The following is a 22959-nucleotide window of genomic DNA, read 5'->3' as shown; positions in this document are numbered from 1 at the left end:
ACACACTAAAAACCAGCAGTTGGACAATTTAAAAGTGAGTTAAGAATGTCAACCATCACAAAATCACACGGCGAACCCAAAACAAGCCTAAGAGTAAGCAGCTAACCCCCTAGCTACAGCCAGTGGCCCGTAGATGGTTACGGCAATAAATAGGTTAAAAGCTTTGCACTTTATTAAGTTAAGTTTAGAAATATAGATTAAAGAGGGCTATCAACTCTGGTCTTATCATCAAGCTGACTGCTGGCTGAGCCACTTGAAAGCGGTAGATGGCGTATATAGTCTCAGTACAGGTCGGCCGCCCTGGCTGGGACAAACAATTCAAATAAACAAACTGAAACAAACTCAAAACAGTACAATCATCTGATCAAACAAATACACTGCCACATGCAAACAAAATCACAGAACAAAGGAGTCAAACTAAATGATAGTGATGTTACAAATGAACCCGAGGCTTCGGAGCTTGTGTCGCGAAAATGAAGCACTACCTCACCGGAGCGCGTATCGAGGCTTGTATCGTTTTGCCGAGATGACGTCACCGACGACGTCTGAAGCCTCATTTGAATCAAGTGCTTCACCAAGTGGTTCGTTCGTTCACTTTTCGCGGGACGCTTCGACGACGGCCCAAAACTCATCTTGTATTCGTGGTAGTTATTGTCAGTGGTTGGAGAATAAGCGATAGTTGGAGATTTAGATTGTTTGGTGTTGTTGGTAGTATAGAATATTTGAGATAGAGTTATAGAGCCAGTTAGAAAGAGAAAGAACTTGATCCAGTTGCACAAAGCACTTTCTCCCCCTTTTCAGTGCCCTGCACTGACCAGTTGTCCAGAAGCACTAATTGGTTTTACAAAAGTACTGACCAGTATTCCAAAAGCACTTTCACTCTGTTCCAACGGCATAGAGAGTAAAGATAATTTACAGGCTTTTTTTGTTTAATGTAAAGGACCGTTTAAAATTCGCTTTGGTCAGGACTCGAAACTAAACAGTCACACGTTCCAGCCGACGTCGCTTACCGTTGTGCCACCATTTAATCCTTAATTTGCAGATCGAACTATTATTAGAACAAAGAATACAAAAATAAAGCCTTTATTGTACTTGTATTCGCCTACTATGGAATTTTAATTAATGGAGAAACGTTTTCTTCCACCATACGTTTGTGTGCATGTTATTTTAGCAGGCCTTGCGCACCACAACAAATTTAACAAATTCACTGTCCCGAGAAAATCTTTCTTACACCGTATTTTTATTGACCTGCAGGTGTCACTAGAGAGCGAACGACGCTTCGAGTAGTGAACCTTTTTTCAACACGTCTGGCTGGAAAGCTTCGAGGGTTCATGAAGCTTCATTTCGCCATCACTACTAAATGAATTGTACGCCATCTACCTTACCCCCTGTGCACACAAGAGACCAAAAGACCAAGAGGAAGTGGATTGTTTACAGAGAGTTTTTATATGGCAAGTCTTCTTCCACTCTAATTACTTCCTGGACTTCCTGCTTAAGCGCGTTGGCTCCCCCGCTGTATTGGTCCCGACATTACACCCAAAGTCAATCCTCTTACACCCCCCAGCACTTTTCTCCAGCCCATCCTTGGGCTGACTTCAAGCCTCGCTGTATCGCTGTGGTGGGATGCCTTTAGTGGAATTCCTTAGATGGCGTTGTGATGGATGGCGGTGGTTGTGGTGGGCCGGTGGGTGGCTGTAGTGGTGGCGGCCCGGTGGGTCTGGTGGCCCAAGTCGACCAAGGGGACAACCATCTGGTTGGCGGGAACATCCCAGAGGTTGATGGTCCGGTTTCCTCAGATCCAGCAGCAGCCTCCCCTTCCTGCACAGGTGCCTGCAAAACCAGAGGACAAGGCCGAAGCAACCTCCGATGCAACACCCTTTCCTTCCCTCCCCCCTTTTCAGGTGTAACCACATAAACCAGAATATCAGGATTGGGCTGTTTAACCACAACATATGGCACATTATGCCAGAAGTTAGCCAGTTTGCCTTGTCCCTTAGGACCAACATTACGCACCAAAACCCTTTCTCCTATCATTAAGGGCCCTAGGAGGCCTTGGTCATCATGTTGCCTCTTTTGGTGCTGTCCTGCCCCTGCATTCAACTCACCCGCTCTCTTGTAGGCATAGTACAGGCGCTCGTGATGTCTCTTCACCCATTCTTCCACAGTGTTCCGTTCATCCAATGGACCACCCATCATGACATCCACTGGTGCCCTGGCATGTCTTCCAAACATAAGGTATGAAGGGGTGTAACCTGTAGAGCTGTGGACAGTGTTGTTATAAGCATGAAGCATCTCAGATAGATAGTCAGCCCACCTGTTCTTTTTGTCATCCACTAGAGTACTCAGCATGCCCAAGAGAGTGCGGTTGAATCGTTCTGCGAGGCCGTTACCCTCTGGATGGTAAGGGGTAGTATGACTTTTTTTACAGCCATATAAGTCACAGAGCTGCCTCACTACTTTTGCTTCAAAGTTTGGACCTTGATCAGCATGGAAACGGGTTGGACAGCCAAAGTTCTGGATGACCTGCTGCCACATCACTCTCACTGTTGTTGCAGCGGTCTGATCTCGGGTGGCTGCAGCCCATGCAAACTTGGTAAAGTGATCTGTTAGGACCAAGATGTTTTGGGCTCCCCCTGCTGATGCTTCTAGGGACAGAAAGTCCATGGTGATCAACTCAAGGGGGTATGAGGCTCTAATGGGAGTGAGGCCCACCGCAGACGTACTAGGCCTTTTTCTAAGCGTGCACTGTTGACATTCTGAGCACCACTTCTGAATATCTGCCGCCATGTGGGGCCAGTAATAACTGGCCTGCAGTGTTTTCAGAGTCTTTTCCCCCGCAAAGTGCCCCATGTTATTATGACTACTTGTAAAGGCCTCTTTTTGTTGATTCTGTGGAAGCACGAGCTGGGAGCGAAGCTTGCTGGTATTGGGGTCTTGGGTCTGGCGGTACAGCACTCCCTCTCGCAGTTGTAACCGGGGCATCTCCCTCAACAGCCTCAGGACTTGATGATTCTCTCGTTGCCGTTCAGCTGCTTTAAGAGGCCGCTTGGTCTGAAAGAAGAACAGCACACGTGAGATCACAGAGTCTTGCTGTTGTAGCTCAGCCCACCTTTCTGTTGACCAGCTCTGCCCTCTCCAGGACCCTTTGGCAGAGGAAGGGTTGTCTTGCGCGGGCAATGGATCTGCCTCACAAACCCCTGCAAGGCACGCCTGCACCACGTCAACAGTCACCTCCTGGAACCCGGGGATCTCCATGCCATCCTCTTCTTCCTGCGTCACTGCAGCACCTACTGGATAACGGGAGAGAGCATCAGCGTTCCCATTAGATTTGCCTGAACGATGTTTGACTTGGAAGTTGTAGTTTGCTAGCCGGGCTACCCAACGCTGCTCCACAGCCCCCAATCGAGCCGTCCCAAGATGTGCAAGGGGGTTATTGTCAGTATAGACAGTGAAGTCAGACCCGAGCAGGTACTCATGAAACTTTTCAGTTATAGCCCATTTGAGTGCTAGCAGCTCTAGTTTAAAGGAACTATAGTTGACATCATTGCGCTCTGCACCCTGGAGCCCTCTGCTGGCATAAGCAATTACTTTCTTTTGGCCCTCTTGAACTTGAGAGAGGACTGCTCCCAACCCCTGGAGGCTTGCATCAGTGTAAAGCAGGAAGGGTAGTGTGAAGTCAGCAAAAGCCAGAATTGGAGCCTGGGTTAGGCCGTGTTTTAGGGATACAAAGGCAGCTTCACATTCCTCTGTCCAACTCCAAGCAGGGTCCGGGGTTCTTGCTTTAGATTTTTTTGTTGGACGCCCTTGCAAAAGTTTGTGCAGAGGTAATGCCCTGTGGGAGAACCCCTCAACAAACCTGCGATAATACCCTGCCAGGCCTAGGAATGCTCGCAGCTCGGTTGGAGAGGTTGGCACTTTCCAATGTTGGACAGCTGTCACTTTCTCAGGATCTGGAGCTATACCCGCTTCTGACACTATGTGGCCTAGGTAGTGGATGCTGCTTTGGAGAAGCTTGCATTTTCCTGGTTTCAGCTTTAAACCCTGATTGGATTGGCGAGAAAAGACAAAGTCAAGTCGGTTCAGATGTGTGTCAAAGTCAGCAGCAAAGACAATTACATCATCTAAATATATTAGCAGTGATTGATAATTGTACTCCCCTAAACAACTTTCCATCAACCGCTGAAAAGTAGCAGGTGCATTACACAAACCAAAGGGCATCCGTTGGAATTCAAATAGCCCCATTGGGGTTGTGAAGGCAGTTTTTTCTATGTCCTTGTCATCCACTTTACATTCATGCCCACTAGCCCCGGCACATTTATACAGCCATCTTTTACCACAATTACCCCCACATTAGATAGGGTTACCCCCGCTACATCCATTTGTAGGGCTACATACCCCAGCTATGGAATCTCCTTTCCATTGGCAGCCTTCAACTTGAGCCAGGAGGTGGGATCTTTCAGGTGCTGGCCATACTTCCCAAAATGCTTCTCGAACCACTCCTGACGCATCATGAACACCTGGGAGCCGGTATCCAGGAGGCAGGATACCATTAGGGCTCCATTAGGGCTTCATGATTTCGGCCACAAGGACCACTCCTGGCTCGGCAGTTCAGGAGCAGTTCACGGTTGCCTGGCACAGTGACAGGGCGCCGGCTGGCAAGGCGTGCATAGCCAACGAATCCATCCGGGGAAACAAAGCCCTGTTCCCTCTGGCAGATGTGCATGGCTTTTTGCCACATGACCTTGCCCTGTTCATTCATGGATGGTTGTCTCTTCATTTCACAAGGAGCTGTGTCCTGGAACAAAACTTGCCATACTTGCTTAATTAGCATGAATCTTTCAGGTGCTGGCCATACTTCCCAAAATGCTTCTCGAACCACTCCTGACGCATCATGAACACCTGGGAGCCGGTATCCAGGAGGCAGGATACCTCTATTCCATCCATGGACACTTGGATCATGGGGCACTCCCCCACAAGACCAGAATGGGGCAGAGTGGAGAGCGAAGTAGGTGCTGGCTGGGGCATAGTGGCATGGGCCTCGTGTACCGAGTGGGGCAATGCTGGGGGTGGCTCAATCATTGTTTGTGTCTGTGGGGGGTGTGACTGAGATATGAGCTGTGGTAGTGTGGAATGTGACTCGCATATGGACTGTGGCAATGTAGACCGTGGATCCTTTACCATTTGGCCTGCCGTTTGATCCACAACAGCAGGGCAAACTAGTTTAACGGGCCCTGGGGGTTCTGTTGGGAGTACTGGGCGTTTTGTCTGGGGCAATGCCGAGCAATGTGGCCAGGAAGTCTGCAGTTATAGCATATGGGGTGTCCTTGTTCATCATACTCACAGGGTCTCGAGTGGGTTCCTGTCCTTGGATGCCGAGGGCTTGGAGAATAACTTCGGGATCTTTGAGAGACATGGAGAGTGGATGGTGGCTGGTGTTGTGGTGCCTTCTCGAACCTCACTTTCTGGAGCTCATCCCTGATACACTGCAGGAGAGACTGAGAGACTGCTCACTTGGGTCTACATTTCTTTTGCCAGCTCAGTTTTTAGTTCCGCCTTGAGCCTTTGCAGATAGTCTTCCCAGGGTTGTTTGGTTGGGGCTGTTTTCACCATCCCACAACAGGCGTGGCCATCGTCTCCCAGTCCCACACGCAATATTGCCTCCTTCTTGACATCTAAAAATGTAAGCGTATTATCCAACGTCACCTTCATTCGTAGGTCTCTCCTCAGGCCATCATCATATAGCCCTGTCAGGAACTGGTCTTGCATCAGCACCTCTGGGTTCCGGATGTTTTCGGTGTCTTTTACCATCATCTTCTGCCAGCATTCCTGGAGGCGAAGTGCGAAAACCCTCACACTTTCTTCAGCCTGTTGCCTACAATTGAAGAAAAGAGAGCGAGCGACAGAAGCAGGGGCAGTATGGGCATACAATTCTTCTAGCTTTCTAAACATTTTCTCCACTGTATTTCTTTCCCTTTCAGGCAAAATTGCAATCTCCCGCTTTGCTTCCCCCTCTAAGGAATTGACAACCCAGTCCAACTGACTATCTGCTGGGATAGAATACATTCGACACCACATCTGTACATCATTTTTCCATTGTTTAAAAGTCACTTCATTTTCCCCTCTCCCCCCAGAGAATCTAGAACAGGGCATCATAAATGGTGAAAAAGATGGCATTGAAAAAGCTCTTGGTCTCCTCTCTCCATCATCCTGATCTAAGGACATCTTCAATGGGCTAAACCACTTGTGTTGATCCTATGCCGACTACGCCAAGATTTAACACCAGGTTCTCGGATCAACCAGTGGCAAAGCACCAAAGAAGAGTCACAGAGTTTTTAAAATAGGTTTAAGCAATTTATTACCATTGGGCACAAAGGGGAGTTTTGTGGGACAACTGCTCCACTCTCATGGGCTAAGACACACCAAGAGCACACAGCACAGTGGACACACTAAAAACCAGCAGTTGGACAATTTAAAAGTGAGTTAAGAATGTCAACCATCACAAAATCACACGGCAAACCCAAAACAAGCCTAAGAGTAAGCAGCTAACCCCCTAGCTACAGCCAGTGGCCCGTAGATGGTTACGGCAATAAATAGGTTAAAAGCTTTGCACTTTATTAAATTAAGTTTAGAAATATAGATTAAAGAGGGCTATCAACTCTGGTCTTATCATCAAGCTGACCGCTGGCTGAGCCACTTGAAAGCGGTAGATGGCGTATATAGTCTCAGTACAGGTCGGCCGCCCTGGCTGGGACAAACAATTCAAATAAACAAACTGAAACAAACTCAAAACAAACTCGTCTTCTCTGATGAGTCCAATTTCACAGTAGGTGCAAGACTCTGTGGCTTGTAGGCCTCTCCAGGTCTCCGTCTAACCATCAGACGACCATGTGTTGGGCAAAGCTGAAAATTGGACTCATCAGAGAAGACGAACTAGGAGACCCTCCAGTCCGCTTTGGTTCAATCCTTATGGTCTTTTACAAACCTCAGCCAGGCAAAGTACAACGTTGTCCCGGAAGAAAAACTTGCTTCCTTTTGCTCTGACAATGTTCCCCAACTCTGAGAAGTGTTTTTTCCAGCAGGGCAATGCTCCATGCCACACAGCCAGGCCAGTAAAGGTGTGGATGGAGTATCACCAGATCAGGACCCTGTCATGGCCAGCCCAATTTCGAGACCTGAATCCAATAAAAAAAACTCTGAAATGTGATCAAGAGGAAGATGGATGGTCACAAGCCATGAAAAGAAGCCGAGCTGCTTGAATTCTTGCGCCAGGAGTAGCATAAAGTCACCCAACGGCAATGTGAAAGACTGGTGGAGAGCATGCCAAGACACATGAAAGTTGTGATTTTAAATCAAGGTTATTCCACCAAATATTGATTTCTGAACTCTTCCTAAGTTAAAGCATTAGTATTGTGTAGTTTAAAAATGAATATGAGCTTGTTTTCTTTGCATTATTCGAGATCTGAAGACACTTCATCTTTTTTGTTATTTTGACCAATTGTCATTTTTCTGCAAATAAATGATCTAAATGACAATATTTTTATTTGAAATTTGGTAGGAATGTTGCCAGTAGGTTATAGAATAAAACAAAAATGTACATTTTACTTTAACACATACCAATAAATAGTAAAACCAGAGAAACTGATAATTTTGAAGTGGTCTCTTAATTTTTTCCGCGGCTGTATATTGGTTCACGTTCGCTCAATCACTGAACCTGATTCAATGTGTGCGCTGCTATATTGTTGTTCTGCCCGCCATCACCTACAGCAAGATGTTTAAAAGAACACGATTATAAAGAATAAGCTATTGGTGGCATTAATGCATAAACTTTCTATTATAACAATATAGATGTGTACATGGCGAGATTAATAATTTCTACAAGGGACATGGGTTCACTACAATGTATATGGACGTGGGTGTAATCAATGGTTCATATTACGTTTGGAAAGTTTGCGATTTAAAAAGAAGTCCTGTTTGATGTCTATAATTTCGCTGTGGCAGTGGGGAAATGTATTGACCAGTGCGCCATAGCAATGCTTCGAGTACCTGTGTGAATATTTGTGAAGGCTGAGATGTATCAACTGCTGATACTATAACTGTTTGAAATGATCCGGTGCCAATATTTGCAATGTTTTTTACCAACTGATTGAATGGAATGTGATCTCCGGTTGGAGGGTTAGATGTCATCTCTGATCTGGTTCAGTAATTGAAGTATTGCGTGGCTGGTTAACCTGTACCGTCTAATGATTTGTGGTTAATTTAACTGAAAATGTGTTATACGAGTTGAAAAAAATATTTCTGTGCGCTGTCTCTGTCTTCTTTCTTCGCCTTTCTCTTATCACTGCTGCCATATCAACGTTTTCAGACTCAGTGAAAATGCGCTTCCTGGTTAAGACGTGCTTTTATGAGGCGGAGAATTAGCGCGCAAATCGGAGATGTGCGCTTGCCAGGCAGTTTAGTAAATACCCCGCAATACATCATTAGGCGCACTTATCTTCGCTCCTCCCAAATATTTGCACATGTTTCCACCCACCTTTTTGTGTTCTCCCCGTCAACACCCACAAAGCGTTAATATGCGCTGCGCTCCATTAGTAAATACCGTTTTATGTTTACGACCGCTATTTTACGCCAGAAATGGGCGCAATCCTGTTAGTAAATCAGGCCCAGAGTGTTAGAGGGAGGTCAGTCATTCAGGGAGAGGGAGAGGCTAGCTGAACACAGTACATTATGCTTTTTCAATTGTAGTAATACAAATAAATGCTTGAGCATATCTTGTTTAATTCAATTTGATAAAGCATACATTTACAACACTTTAATCTGTGTATTAAAGTATGACAACCATTCAGTTCAATTCAATTTTATTTATACAGTACACACAACAATTTAAGTTGTCTACAGAACCTAGAGTCGAACCCCCTAAAGCAAGCACTAAGGTAACTGAGGCTAGGAAAAACTAAATTTGAACAGGAAGAAACCTTGAACAGAACCTCAGCTCAAAGGGGGGGCCCATATGCCTGGGGCCGGCCGGGTAGAGAGAGATAGATAGAGATAGAGATGGACAAAAGATAGAAATGGACAAAAGAAATGGAGGGGCGAAGGAGAAAAGAGAATCAGAAGCAAGCAGATACATTCATACACTCATCAGAGGATAAAACGTATGCTGCATATGTACAACATGCCGCATATGTACATGATTCCAAGTAACATAGAATACGGTATAAATATAGTGAAGAGGGCCAGCATTCTGGTCTGGTTCAAGTACTGGTTGTAGAACAGCTTAGTGTGTGTACAGTGTCCTCATAAGGTTACTATTATAAGGATAAGCAGAGCAATGAAGCAGAATACTATGTCAATTAAGAATTTAGTTTTTGTTATGAGTAAAAAGGCAGGCAAAAGTATGTACTATAAGCAGAGTAAAATGTGTGCATTGAAGTTTGGGGGAATGGACAGCTGTAAGAGGGTTTCTGCAGTTGGAGATAGGTAGAGTAGGAAGGGAAGTAAAGAGACAAAGATAGTGAAATTAAGCCTTAAACAATGCACTGCCAAATATTAAAGCATCACATTCATTATACTATGGCATGTCACAAGCTATCCAGGGGAAGGGGTGATGCCCTTGGGAGCTAAATTAAAGGTATATTTTGTTAAAGCAGTAATTTGTGAAAAATCTGTTCCACTTTCTTCTGAATATTCCTTTAATATGCCATATGTGTGTACAGTGCTGAAAAAAACTGGAGTCTGGAGTAGTACCAATAAAGTGCACAAGATGGCGCTCCTGACAGGTTGACACAAGGCCCGACATAAAGAAGAAAGGAAAGGTGTATGAAGTCACAGAACATTCTCACTCCTGTTGTCTTTTGTCACCAGGTCGGTTGGTAGACCCGACTGGAGCTAGTACGTGTGGTCAAATGAGTGCCGATCCAATGTGTATCTCTCCCAAAAGCTGGTGGGCATGTATGTTCTTTTCATTTTCTTCAAAAATATAGAAGACAATAACTCAAGTACTCAATAAAGTACAACTTTAGGCACTTAAATATGCACTATATTAATAATGTCTTTAAACACCACATGACAAATCCCAACATGTGTTTTTACAATGTCCTTTGCACTCTATACCACACAGGTGTGAACTACTATCTGTCTGTCATTCCATTCCTGGCCGCCGTACAGACAGGTGTAATTGGAGACGGAGTCACTAAGATAACTATTCAGCCTGCAGAGGGCGCCGAAGATTACTGCACCAGCTATACAGACTGCTCTACAAAACACGCAGATTTGATGGCCCTATGGGAAACCTTCTTTCAAGTAAGAAACACATTACAACTGTCTTCAGATGAGCCAAAATGTAGAAAGGCATAAATGTAATAACCACTTACAATGGGCGTCTGTTACACATAAGCTTAGGCCAAAATGTGTCATAAATAACCAAATAAACCCATTAGCAGGCTTTGCTCATTGCTTTGCTCGTTACCCCTCAATGAAATTAGGACCCACTATGTCATCCTAGAAGACTATTAACATGGCCAATACCTCTTTAACAAATATATTATAATATTTTATAAACTGTTGAATTGAATCCTTTAAAAGGTCAATACTGCACATTTACAAGTCCAGTTCTCTGATTAGAACCAAATCAGTGTGAAATAAAAAAGTTTAATTTTTTTTGGCAAATGAAATCATCAGTCAAGACAGACAGACACATTGATTAATAGATTAATGAATTATGCACATACTGTTTTCTATGAAATTACTCTAGACAATGAAAACTGCCAGTGAATCTGGAGCTACTGACTCAGAGAAAAGGGACCAGATTCTCAGCACCATGTGGGCCGCGCAGCAAGCCTCTCTACAGCAGGCCACCACCAGCTGCTCTGAGCGGTAAATGACTCTAATGCTACTCTTTATGCACGCCTGCCGCTCAATTATAGCCCACTGCAACAATAAGTGAAGGGTGCAGTTAAAACAGCTGGAGGGGGATATGAATTATAAAGCATTGCTTCTTTCTGCATCTGTCACAGTCACATTGCCCTGTACATTACCCTGTCTTGTGTTTGCCATGATTCTCACCTTGAACCTATGAACTCTGACCCGACAGGCAGCAGTCCTACTCAGGCCCGAAGATTACCTTCGCTCAGAGCTGGGTGAATGCGGCCGACTATGTCAGTGCGGCGTACTTCCTGTCCAACTTGGAGAAGTCGGTGCAGTTCATGAACCCCCTGCCCGGCCGTGTTCTGACGGCGACTGACAGCCCTCCCAACATCCCAGACCTTACTGCTGAGGAAAACCACACACTCTACATCTTCAGCTGGATGTCCAGCATCAACAGACTACTGGGTGAGGGAAATTAACTCTAGAAACATAGACAGACTACAGGGTGAGGGAAGTTAACTCTAGGAACATAGACAGACTACAGGGTGAGGGAAGTTAACTCTAGGAACATAGACAGACTACAGGGTGAGGGGAATGAACTCTAGGAACATAGACAGACTACAGGGTGAGGGAAATGAACTCTAGGAACATAGACAGACTACTGGGTGAGGGAAATGAACTCTTGGAAAATCAACAGACTACTGGGTGAGGGGAAAAAATTAACTCTGAACAAACTAAAGGGCTGTCTGCCATCGGTAAGGTCTCTTTTGGTCCAGCATTGCTAGACATGGGGCCTCATTTATAAAACGTTGCGTAGAAACCATCCTACATTTTGTCTAAGACATTTCCTGAAATGAGCGTAAGTGAGATCCACAGTAAACAGACGTACACACAAAAAACACGTGTACGCCAATCCTTCGGTTATAAATCACAAATGGTAGTGAAATTGTGCGCAACTGAATCTCCGCCCTCAAACGCCCCTATTTAATCTAATCAGCATATTATTAATGCACAAACAGAGCGCATCCTCAATGCACAAACTCTCTGTGACAGTGGCAAGCAAGAAAGAAACATGTAAACAGAAGAATTAAAGTGAGGCTGACATCGACGTTCTGCTGATGGAAGAGCAGATGCGGGCCAAAACATCGTTAGAAAGCCTGTCTGGTGGCGTAATGGCAAAAACAAAGTATGTGACATGTAGAAGGCACGTCTCCGAAGCACCAGCGGCCGCAACTGTCGCACGAGCAGCACCAGAAGGCATCGGAGTCTCGCCGGCCATCGCCACCTTCCCTTAGGCATGCCTTTGCTGTGCTCGATTACCAACCGCGCACGGGCATGTGCTGTATTAAAGTGGTCTTCCTAGGCTGTTTGAGTGTGCGCAATCTGGATGAAAATACATTGGAACCCTGTTTTACGCAGGAAATCCTCTTACACATTATGCTGTTCCTGAGCACTGTATGGAAATCTAATAAATTACGGGCATAGTGATAATACTGCGAAGAACATCGGGCAAAATTCTGCTAAATGAATTCCAATTTCTCATCGGAACGTTCCTGTAGCCAGGAATCCAAGAACAGACAAAACCTGAACGTGTATGGCCTGGTTGCATCTGGTGCGCCTCTGTAGACGAGAGGCTATTTGGGCACAACGCTCTCGACAAGCTGTAGGCCTACCTGCTTATCAGCCATACATCATCCTGTGTCAAAAAGTGTGCGCGATCACGAAAAAACCCTTTCTCTCCTTATTGCGCAGTTGGCAATATCATCTAACAACGCCAATGCAGCTATATCTCCTAATGAAAACTAAGCCACTATTAGACTTTCTATAGGCTATAGATTGAGCGAAATGTTTTACACTTGTGAAATTAAAACGGAATACCTATTAGACGTGAATCTCATTCATGTGTGAATTGTTCTAATAGTTTAATTGATTTTATTGAGCGAAACATTAGCCCTAATGGTGACGGTGGTGCACGATGATGATAATGAAACTGCGTGTCGGCGCTTTGAGTTCTAAATTCCTGCAGTACTCCAGTATTGCCACAAGGAAATGTACTTACACGAACTAAAACCAGACGTAGAGATACGTCCTTTTCTACGTCTAAGACGGTTTTTATAAATCTGTACTTAGACGTGGATTTGATCGCACGCACAGTCTAAGATCAATTCTGTGCGTAAGTACGTTTTATAAATGAGGCCCATGGACTCCCTCTGACCCTTTCAATTTGACAGTTGAGCAACCTCTTTTAAAAATACATACTTCCATTTCTTAGAGAGAGCTGTTGCTAAGTTGAGTGCAAATGTTGGGGAGATGGCCATTTGAATTTTGTCTGGCGTTTGCATTGGTGGAGGAAGTACTGAAGTTTAGTACTTAAGTAAAAGTACAATTACCCAGGAAAATAAAAGTAAAACCTCCAAAACACAATGCAATCGATAGTTTTGTGTAAGCAACATTTTGATGAAACTGTGTACATAAAATGTAACAAGTCACAAATATATTAGAAATGTAGCGGAGTAAAAGTATAGATAATAGCTGCAAAATGTAATGGAGTAAAAGTTTGCATCCCGTTTTCAATTTAATCATTGAGAGCGTTTAGATGTGCACTATAAAAACAGATTATTATCGGGTTTTGTAGTAAGACTATCTGGTTATTCTAGTGCTCATGTAAACGGAATAAACTGATATTCGTTAAAGGTATTTGAAAAACCTAGCCTGACGATGTCATACTCATAATTCTAGTCAGAATATGAGTCTGATGCTGAGCCATTGGGCTGTGATTATGGGGCGTGTTTCAACGAACCAGGAAAAAAAATGCCTCTTCGCTCAATTGGATACCTACAACTAATCAGAGCAACATAGTATGACCATCTGATACATTAAAACTTTTACCGGATCCCGTAAGAAGGACGGCAAAAACACATGTTCGATCGACAAATGCCTTGATCGCGTTTCTCTGTTCCTCTTTCAAAATGAATGCGCTATCAATATCTGTGAGATATGCCTGCATACGTACTTATTAGCAGCAAGGCTATAGCTAGCTACCATTTGTTTCAATGGTTTTTTTGTCTAACCGTTAGCAAAAACCTATCAATAATGGTCTAGAGCACTTCAGTGAAGACCTACAATCCTCGGCAACATTTGTGTTGCACATACACAACTAACCGAGTCAATGTAGACATAAATAAGTCGTGTAGATAGCTTAAATCATATAAAATATGTCCCACTAAGCTCCCGAGACGGCACCATCTTTGTTCGATGTATATTCTATCTATCTAATCAACTCAAGCGTTGGTTGGTCATCTGTCCATCAACGTATAAAGCCCGCCCTTACAATTTGATTGGTCAGATCACTTTTCCGAGACGTTGAATCTCTCCCAACCAGCTCAAGTCCAGACTAAATCTCCCAGACCGACCAAAAATGTTGTGGGCGGAGTTCAGGCTGGTATCCAGGCTATGAAAAACCCGTTTAACACACCTATTCTGTTTCGTAGTCGTGGTAAGTTTAAATCCGGCAATGGCGCGCCAGGTAGCCAATAGCCAGTTTGTGATTGGCTCCAAGGATCCTTACAATGCTGAACTAAGTTGGTATAGCTGCCTCGCCAGACTGAATTTGAAGGCAAAATCAAATTGGCCGGAAAAAAGGAGCAGGACTTCCCAGACAACTTAAGTACAGTAACGAAGTAAAAATACTTTGTTACATTCCACCACTGGGTGTTTGACACTATGGACCATATTATTGTCATTGACAAACTGAGTCAGTGGCTGGGCATCACAGGATCTGCACTTTAAAGGTTCACATCTTCCCTCTCGAAGAGAGTTATGTGGTATGAGTGGGTGAGGATCTTCAGCCTGTCCTGTCCACTGTTTTAGGCCCCTTACTTTTTACTCTGTCCACTAGGTCAAAATGTCAATTAGTACTGTTTTGTTGACCATGTCTTTGACGATCACAGTTTTACTTGTCTTATAAGTCACACGAGGTGGGCAAGTTGCAAATTATCTTGTGATTGTGGAGCAACTTCCTCCAACACAACACCTCCAATATGGAGGTACTTATCATTGGGCCAGGCCTCTCTTCAGGCTGGTTTCAACAATCTGTTGGGGATTTGTCTGCAAATGTAAAACAGGTGTCCAGAAATATAGGTGTGATCTTTGACTCAAAGCTATGTTTGTCAGATCATGTTAGGTGCCTGGTGCGTTTTTATCAACTTAGAAACACTTCCAAAGTGAGGGCATTTTTAGACCATACTGAGAGACTGAAAAAACCTACTCACGCCTTGATTTTCTCTCGCCTGAATTACAGCAGTGCCCTAGTTTCTGTACTAAATGGGCAATTACTGAAACACCTTCAATTTCTTTCAAATACGGCTGCGGTTGTCTAGGGATGAGGTCTGTGGAGTGTCGACTGACATTAGCTCAATTTGTTTGCTTCCCTGCACTGGCTCCCTGGAATGTGTAGAATTGATTTTTGAAATTATTGTAATTATTTTGAAAGCATTGCATGGTCAAACACCCACTGATACATGGGAACTACTCAAGTTTTATGCCCCTCATGATATCGGAACCTCTGATTCAGTTTGGAGTTTTAAATCACATCTTTATCGGCTAGCTTTTACCTCTTCGTGTTTTAGGTTTATATTTTTTGTTTTACTTCTGTTTATGCTTTAATGTATTTCCTGCTGCTTTATTTTATTTATGTATATATTTAGTTACACTTTCTTATTAAATTAGGTTTTACATTTTATTTTAGTATGACCCTTTATGTTTGCTACCACTGTTGTTTTTCTATTGCTTGGTACGGGATTTAAAGCACTGGGTTTCTCTGCTTGATAAAAGCAATATAAATTCAACATTAATGTTTATACCTAGCAAAGATGACAAACGATGAAACTTAGCACAAGGAATATTATCTTAGATCTTTCTCTGTGCTTTCATCAACTATTGGCAATACCCCAGTATAGAGTGGTATGATGACAGAAACAAATGATGACTAATAAGACCCTGTCAACACAAATACAATTGACAGTAGGCAAGTTCATACAGATATTTCTGAAACATTCTAAAATTGCAATGTAGAATCCATTCCAGCAGCATTTGTGTGTGTTAAGAAATGCAAATGTTAATATATATCAGTATGTGATGTTAAATTCCATGAGCTAGTTCTTAAAGTCTCTTTTCCAACCAAAGGGCCTGCTGGAACCTCTCCACTAGTAGTGTTCCCCTTATCCAGAACGTTTTATCAAAGTTTGCAGAACTATCGGTCAGCAGAATGCCTTAACCTTAACCGTTCTCTTGTCCTCTGCCCATGTAGGAGGTACTCTGGTGCGATCGTGGAAGAGTGCCATGTGTTCAGATTCAGCTCGAGAGAAAGGCAGGGCACTTCTGGACGATCTGGTCCTGAACCCTAAATTTGCAGTCTCTGGCCTCCTCTCCATCCTGACTGAAATGGCAACCAACTGCTGATGGTACTGCCTCTGCATGGCAGCCTCTCACACAAGATCAATGCCACTTCTACTCCGACAGGCCCAACCTGATGACGGATGTAGGAATTTTCGAAATAAAATTACTTTTTAAAACTGTGGTCTTGTTCACTTTCATACAAATTTCACACAAAAAAGTTAAAGACAACAGACATACAGGAACTCAGTATTATAAACCAGAATGTACAGTATGTAACACCAAGACATGATCATATTACAATTATTACGTGTATTATATGGAGACAAATGATAAATTATTGCATTGACTTTAATCTGATTAATACATTCATGCTCCTCCTCAGATTCTATACTTTGTTAAAAAGTATTTGGCTTTCCTTTAACTGTGTTGCGTAGAACTGCTTCCTCATGGAACTTTTTCCTAATGAAGTCAAGTTCCTCCTCGTCAATGTACTCATAGTCATGCGTGTCCTCATCCACAGTATCCGCTACTGAATCTTGGGGGATATCCTTACTTTTGACTGTGGCAACTATAACAGATAATGCAAAACCAAAATTATTACACAGAAAATGTCCTAACAATTTGTGATATGCAAAATGAACACAGCCCTGCTAAAACAAACTAGACTAAAAATAGTAAAGAGGGTTAGGGATAGTTATTTGAAAAAGCAAAGCCAGAAAATCGAACACAATCCCAACCTTTTTCTGTACTGGGCGAAGTGGTAGGAGTAATGGAGGGCCTCTTCTCACTGCTTACTGCAATAGTTTTCCTCCTCTGCTTTGAAAAGCTGTCAGACGCCACTATTCCCTCTGGTTTTGGGGAATTACAATGTGGACTCTGCATTGACAGACAGTTTTATTTGCTGGAATTAGGGTACATATGATATTTGCCAGTCAGTGTCAACATCAGATTGCCTGTCATTGACTCAGTAGCTTCAAATGTATAAAGATCTTTTTTTTTTTTTTTTTTTACTGAATTAATGTAGCATTGGATAGACAATCCAACGGGGCAGTTACTATCAAGCTAATAGTACATTATGGCTTTAACAGCAGATGGTAGAATTCAGATGCTAACCTTGTCATGTATACACATGACCAGAAGAGGGCAGTATAATGCTGCTAAATCATACAGTGTCATTTAAAATATTATATTCTGCCACTCTTTGATTGCAATTTTACATTTTCCAGTCTAACTCTGGCAATACCCTTTGTTTTGATACTCAAACATTTCTTTTGAATGCAATATTTTAAGAGCTTTGTCATAGTCACAGACCTTTGGGGAGCTGGCACGGTTAGGCTTGTTTGGTCTGGGGGGCTTCACCCTTAGTGAGTTGGCGGTGGGAGGCCTGAAGTTCTTGGGGGGTCGCGGTGGGGGTTGCAGATTGGCTGCAGCGTACCTGCGGAGGGTGTAGTAGCTGTCCTCCCCGATCTCCTCCACTACAGCGTGCCCGGTGGGCTCGGCACCGGTGGCCAGGCCCTGCCATCCCTGTTGCAGCTGCACTGTCACGTTGGTGCGGCTTACCGGCACCTCCCAGCACTCAGACAGGTCTAGCGTTGATACTAGAAGGTGGGGGTCAGTGAGCTCCTCTTCCACCTGCAGCCCTGAAGCCCCAGCTAAAATGTCCTCCTTCACCAAAAGGTCTCGCACGGACACTTTGATGTTGAAGGGCAGGGGAAAGCGACGACATATATCAGCAATGGTGTACTGTTTTTTGTCGTGCACGACCTCGATGAAGCAGCCCTCGTGGTACATGGGGATCTGCACGGCATCGTGGTTCTTCCCCTCAAACTTAAAGCAGGCCAGAGCGTCAGATATCTTGTCCACCCCGTTCTCAGAGCCCTCGCTGCTGATACTGCTACTGCTGCTGATACTACTACTGTTGGCTCTCTTCTTGATCAGAAACTGATCCCCGACCTGCACGGGGGACTGGCCCTGGAAGCAGTCGGACTCGAAAGCCCTGGTTGCCACCACGTGGAGCGGCTCGGTGCTGCTCTGCGCCATCCCTAGGTCGTAGGCAGTGGGGAACTCGCGAGGGTGCCGTTTGAACCTGCCCTTGTAGTTTATGGGTACAAGGAACCGCCTCTGTTTGCCGCGACGTATTTCAGATGCTATAACCCGCTTGGCCTCAAAGGCACGGTGGATCACGATATGCTTGGAGTGGGAGATGAATGAGAACTCCTCTGCAACGTGCACCGGACTCGCTATAACCTCGGCCACTACAGGGAACTCTTCCGCGGGTTTTTTGAACACTTCCATCAGAGACAGGGGTTGCGCGAAAACTGCAGAGTCATGTTGCTCTGTTACGTCCACGACCTCCACATCCAGGGTTGCTGGGATTAGGACCACATCCTTTCGAACTGTTTGGGAGAGATATTTGAATTCCACATTTAGTGATGCAGAGTGACTTCTGAGCTGAATAATTGATTAAAATGAAGTGGCAGAAATGGATATTCCCATTTATCAACCAGTGTCTGACACAGTGTGCCTAGTTAATTTAAAGCTTTGAACACGGTTCTCTCATGCACCTTTCCTGTAAATGAGAAAATTGTTATCAACTCTGGCACAGTGCTTGTGGTCTAATGACGAAACATCAAAACATAATTAAAATTTGCTTCCCCTTCTTCTGAGGCAAAAAACATTCAAGAAGTTAATGGCATCAAACATTTTTGTTTTCGTGTTCGTAGGTCACAAACGTTACAAATTATTTGTGCTCTGTCTTGTAAGGAAGAGGGGGAACAATTACAGAATTCAATAACTGTTCATGTCCATCACTATGTCAAACACAGACTTCACATTCTTTTCCCCACCGGCAACTTTCAAAGAAAAACTCTGCACACTAAAGCAAAGCCTCTGGGACTTACATTTCATTATAGCCTCTATTTCATGTACTGGAGTGAGAATCAGTTCTCCTTTGTAGTCCTCCAGTGGGTCTGGTAAAAAAGCATTCTCCAGATGCGTTGACTTGGCTTTGGTCACAGTCCTCGTCCGCCCCTTGGACATTTTCCACTCAGCCAGTTCCTTCAGAGTGTAGAACTGGCTGTCGTCGCACTCGTAGAACTTGCCTTGCTCAGAGAGTCTGAGGGTGAAACAGCGCTTGGGCTCACTCTGGGTGAGCTCGCAGTCCACACACTCGTGGCCCCCGTCCACCCCGTGGCCCGTGATTAGGAAATTCGCTCCCTTTTTGACAGTTCCGTCTTGGTGCTTCAGGTCACTACCCGTGTAGAAGACAGGCTGGCCACGTCTGTGAGAGCTGATTTGGAGCGAGTCACTGATCTCCTGAATGCTATGATATGGCTGCGAGTCAGTCAGTATCCTGAAAAGACCTGGGACAGACAGCAAGCCAGAATGTTGGTGAATTAGGCAGTTTTTTTTAAATGAAAGAATTTCCATTAAGTTTCATTTGAGGAACTGAATGAATTGTACTTTGAATTGCACAAAAATCAGCTCCCAGGTTGCATTCATTGGCATTAAGTGTCTTTCAACATTTATTAAGTCGAATGGAATCTGTTACGCGAAATTAACAGTGTCATAAACTTAATATCCATTGTAATGAATTCTGAGCAGCACCCCCCACCCGCCCCTGAAAGATTAACACAGTGGGATGGAAGGGGCCGTGTTACTACTTACTTTTTTATTAACGTGACAATTTCATCTTTGCACTTTATGGAGTATGACCCATTATTACAGATTTAAAGTCCTTAACATACCTGGGTAGTCCAAGGGAAGGTCAACCTTAATGCCATTGGATCCTTCAGCAATGAAACTAGTGATCCTGATCTCAGTGACCTTGATGAGATCACCATTTGCAAAGCAACACTCTCTCCCATACATCTCATACACAGATCCTGGAGGATGTTGATAAAGCCAAAAAGCATAGATTCAGAGGGACATTTGTGTTAGATTTATAAATGACATTAACACATACTCATCAAAAATACAGTTTTTTACACTCTTATTCCCTTAACTATATGGGCCATTCTACCGAATTCGTGTAATATGCAGTCCCTCAACAATAAAAACTATTTACAAAACAATTAGGTATTTAGGCATAGATATTTAATTAGAAAATGTTATGGTCTATATAAACCCAATGCATTACATGAGATAGTGATAAGCTAAATATATACAAAATCATCATTTATAGGGTACTTTCTATTGGGAAGTAGCTGTCCCCAACCCTGACATCTAAATTTCAATGCCTTTAAATAACACTTTTCAATTTTTTTAGATTTTTTTCAATGATTTAATTTCAAAGATCTTTATGATTGGGTTGAAACAGAACTTGGAATATTTAGATTTATTGTGGGTTTAATTTTTAAATCAATTTTCTATACTCAAAAAATCATGTCCCTAGTTTTCATGTCACTACCGAAACACAAGAGTTTTAGTCCATTGGCTGAGCCTGTGTTTTAGCCACGACTCTGCATTTTTGACCATGCAGTGACACTGCATCTCTGACCCTCATGGTTAAATGGTAAGTAGCTAAATCCCATAGTTTTTATATAAATGTGTTCCAAAGTCTGAAAATCGACGTGTAACCTTAAGAATTGTCACTACCGAAACGCATGTTTTCTTCAATTAAGTAAACCTTTTGGGGTTTCATGGAAAATCTTATGTTTGTATGTGTGTTCACCTCTTCAAAGATGTGTTTGCATGCCGTGTGCTTGTTAGAATTCTTTATTTATGCTTAAAGTTAGCTAGAATTGTCACTACCGAAACAGTCACTACCGAAACATATGGTAGTGACCTGATGATTTCAGTAGTGACAAAATTAATTGGTAAGTAGTTCAATCCCATAATTTTTAAATAAATGTGTTGTGTGGACTAAAGGGCGGCCCAGAGCACCTTTTGGAAGATTTTGGGAGAGAAATTAACATCCATCCAACAGTGTAGTCACTACCGAAACACTGGATGTCACTACCGAAACAGTGCAGCACTACCGAAACACAGGATGTTTTGTAAAAAATTAAGTATATTGAGTAATCAACTAAAATGTTATGATACTGATTGGATTAATGTATGTTCAATTTCATCAATGAACAACTCTGGAATCAATATGATCAGTATTTAGCATTTTACAAAGAAATATTGCACTTAGATTTTGATGAATTGTATAAATTGAACTTGAAAATTTGGTAAAAAATTCATTTTTATGGATTTCATTGTGAAAACCTTCAAGAAATATTTGTAAAAATACTCTTCAGAGAAGGGAAGGAAACACAATCTGAACAGGTCAATAATAATACTTTTTTACTATAGTAAATGTGATGTTTCGGTAGTGACAATTTTTGGAAGAGGAAAAACATTCCAACACATTCTGAAAATACAATATAAAAATGGACTGTTCTTTTACTAGATAAGTGTACTTTAGATATGGTACAATATACATACGGACAAAGTTTTGGGAATAAAACATAAAAAAAATCCAAATATTTCCGACCTGACTTTGCACCAATTCGGTAGAATGGCCCATATACTTTATAACTATATATACAATACGAGAGTGTTAGTTATCTACTTCAAATATGCCATCGGCTTGTCATTGAAGGTAATCTATGTCAAGACCTACGGAGTCTTAGAAGAGCATCCATTTCCTTAACAGAAAAACTCAAAGTTCCTCTGATGAGAATCATCAAGGGTCAACAAAATGGTCCAGAAGGCATGACTATGTGTCCCTGAAATATTTTTGCTTTACATAAAATAATGTTTTATTTGTCATTTACAACAGGTATTCATTTCAGCCATCACAATAACTTAATGCTTTGCTGAGTGTGCAAACTTAACTCCAAGAGACAACAGAGTGACTTCTGGTTTAATTAGTTACATGGAGGCCTTAATCTTAAGCATTTATTAAAAGACTTTAATCACCAACTCATTTTACTGGGATTTGGAAAACATCCAAAAAGCCTGAAAATACTTAAAATCTCTGAACAGAGATGTAATATAATCATAAACCCATCACAACAATAGCATATCTTACATTCATTATTTACTTGGGTGTTTTTTCCACCGTTTCTGAATTACGGACCCTAATACCTCCTCAGGCACTCAAATTCTCATCTTCTCTTTGGTTGAGGAGGTGAGAAACAGCCTCTGTCATAAAACTAGAATTCTCACATTCCTCTCAATTTAACTCTAAATAGAAAATGCAAATGCATTTCTGGTAGTATTAAGACATAATGACTGATATTTTATCCAAGAATAAGTGAAAAATAATAGGAATTATGTAAAACCATAGGTTTTCAGTTTAGCAATTTTAGAAAATGCTTTGAAGCACCAACACCACACATGTACAGGAACCTAGCAATACATCTTACCTTGGACATAGATGCCTGATTGGATCTGCAGGATCCTAGGCAGAGATCCTGGATCTACGGAGCGGGTGAAGTCATTAAGGGTCATCGCCATCATTAACTCGCTGTCTGCTCACACAGCAGAAGCCTCTACTTAAGCAAACGCGGAGAAAAAACCCATACAGCACATGAATATGTTTGTTAACACGGAGCAATTCCAGCCACTAGTTTGCCATGGCTAGGGACAGTTAGCCGACTATGGGGAGACGGTGAACCTGTGTCTTTTGCAAGTTTTTTTAGTGTCCTCTCTTCACACCGTCTCCCTTTGCTCTGAGAAGCAGAGATCTCCGTGTGAGGCGCTGAAAGG

At 42.9% G+C, this 22959-nt stretch overlaps 2 protein-coding genes across 2 annotated transcripts; one reads left to right on the top strand and one right to left on the bottom strand.

Annotated features, from left to right (window-relative positions):
• Positions 1-9760: 9760 nt before the first annotated feature.
• On the top strand, positions 9761-16323 carry leg1.1 (liver-enriched gene 1, tandem duplicate 1; the record flags this gene model as incomplete). The annotated part of the gene is made up of 6 exons (XM_080859252.1): positions 9761-9776; positions 9862-9948; positions 10118-10299; positions 10751-10872; positions 11090-11328; positions 16172-16323. 6 exons carry the CDS (start codon positions 9761-9763, stop codon positions 16321-16323), a joined length of 798 nt encoding a protein of 265 aa, XP_080715378.1.
• Positions 16324-16655: 332 nt separating this feature from the next.
• themis (thymocyte selection associated) lies at positions 16656-22707 on the bottom strand (the record flags this gene model as incomplete). The annotated part of the gene is made up of 6 exons (XM_080833752.1): positions 16656-16828; positions 16998-17136; positions 17572-18656; positions 19161-19622; positions 20007-20144; positions 22617-22707. The coding sequence occupies 6 exons, from the start codon at positions 22705-22707 to the stop codon at positions 16656-16658; spliced, it is 2088 nt and encodes a 695-aa protein (XP_080689878.1).
• Between the last annotated feature and the right edge of the window lie 252 nt (positions 22708-22959).

The sequence above is a fragment of the Sprattus sprattus genome (assembly GCF_963457725.1).
Source record: "Sprattus sprattus genome assembly, chromosome: 2".
Lineage (NCBI taxonomy): Eukaryota > Metazoa > Chordata > Actinopteri > Clupeiformes > Clupeidae > Sprattus > Sprattus sprattus.
The sequence above is the reverse complement of the archived record's forward strand: the minus strand, read 5'-3'. Positions and strand labels throughout refer to the sequence as shown.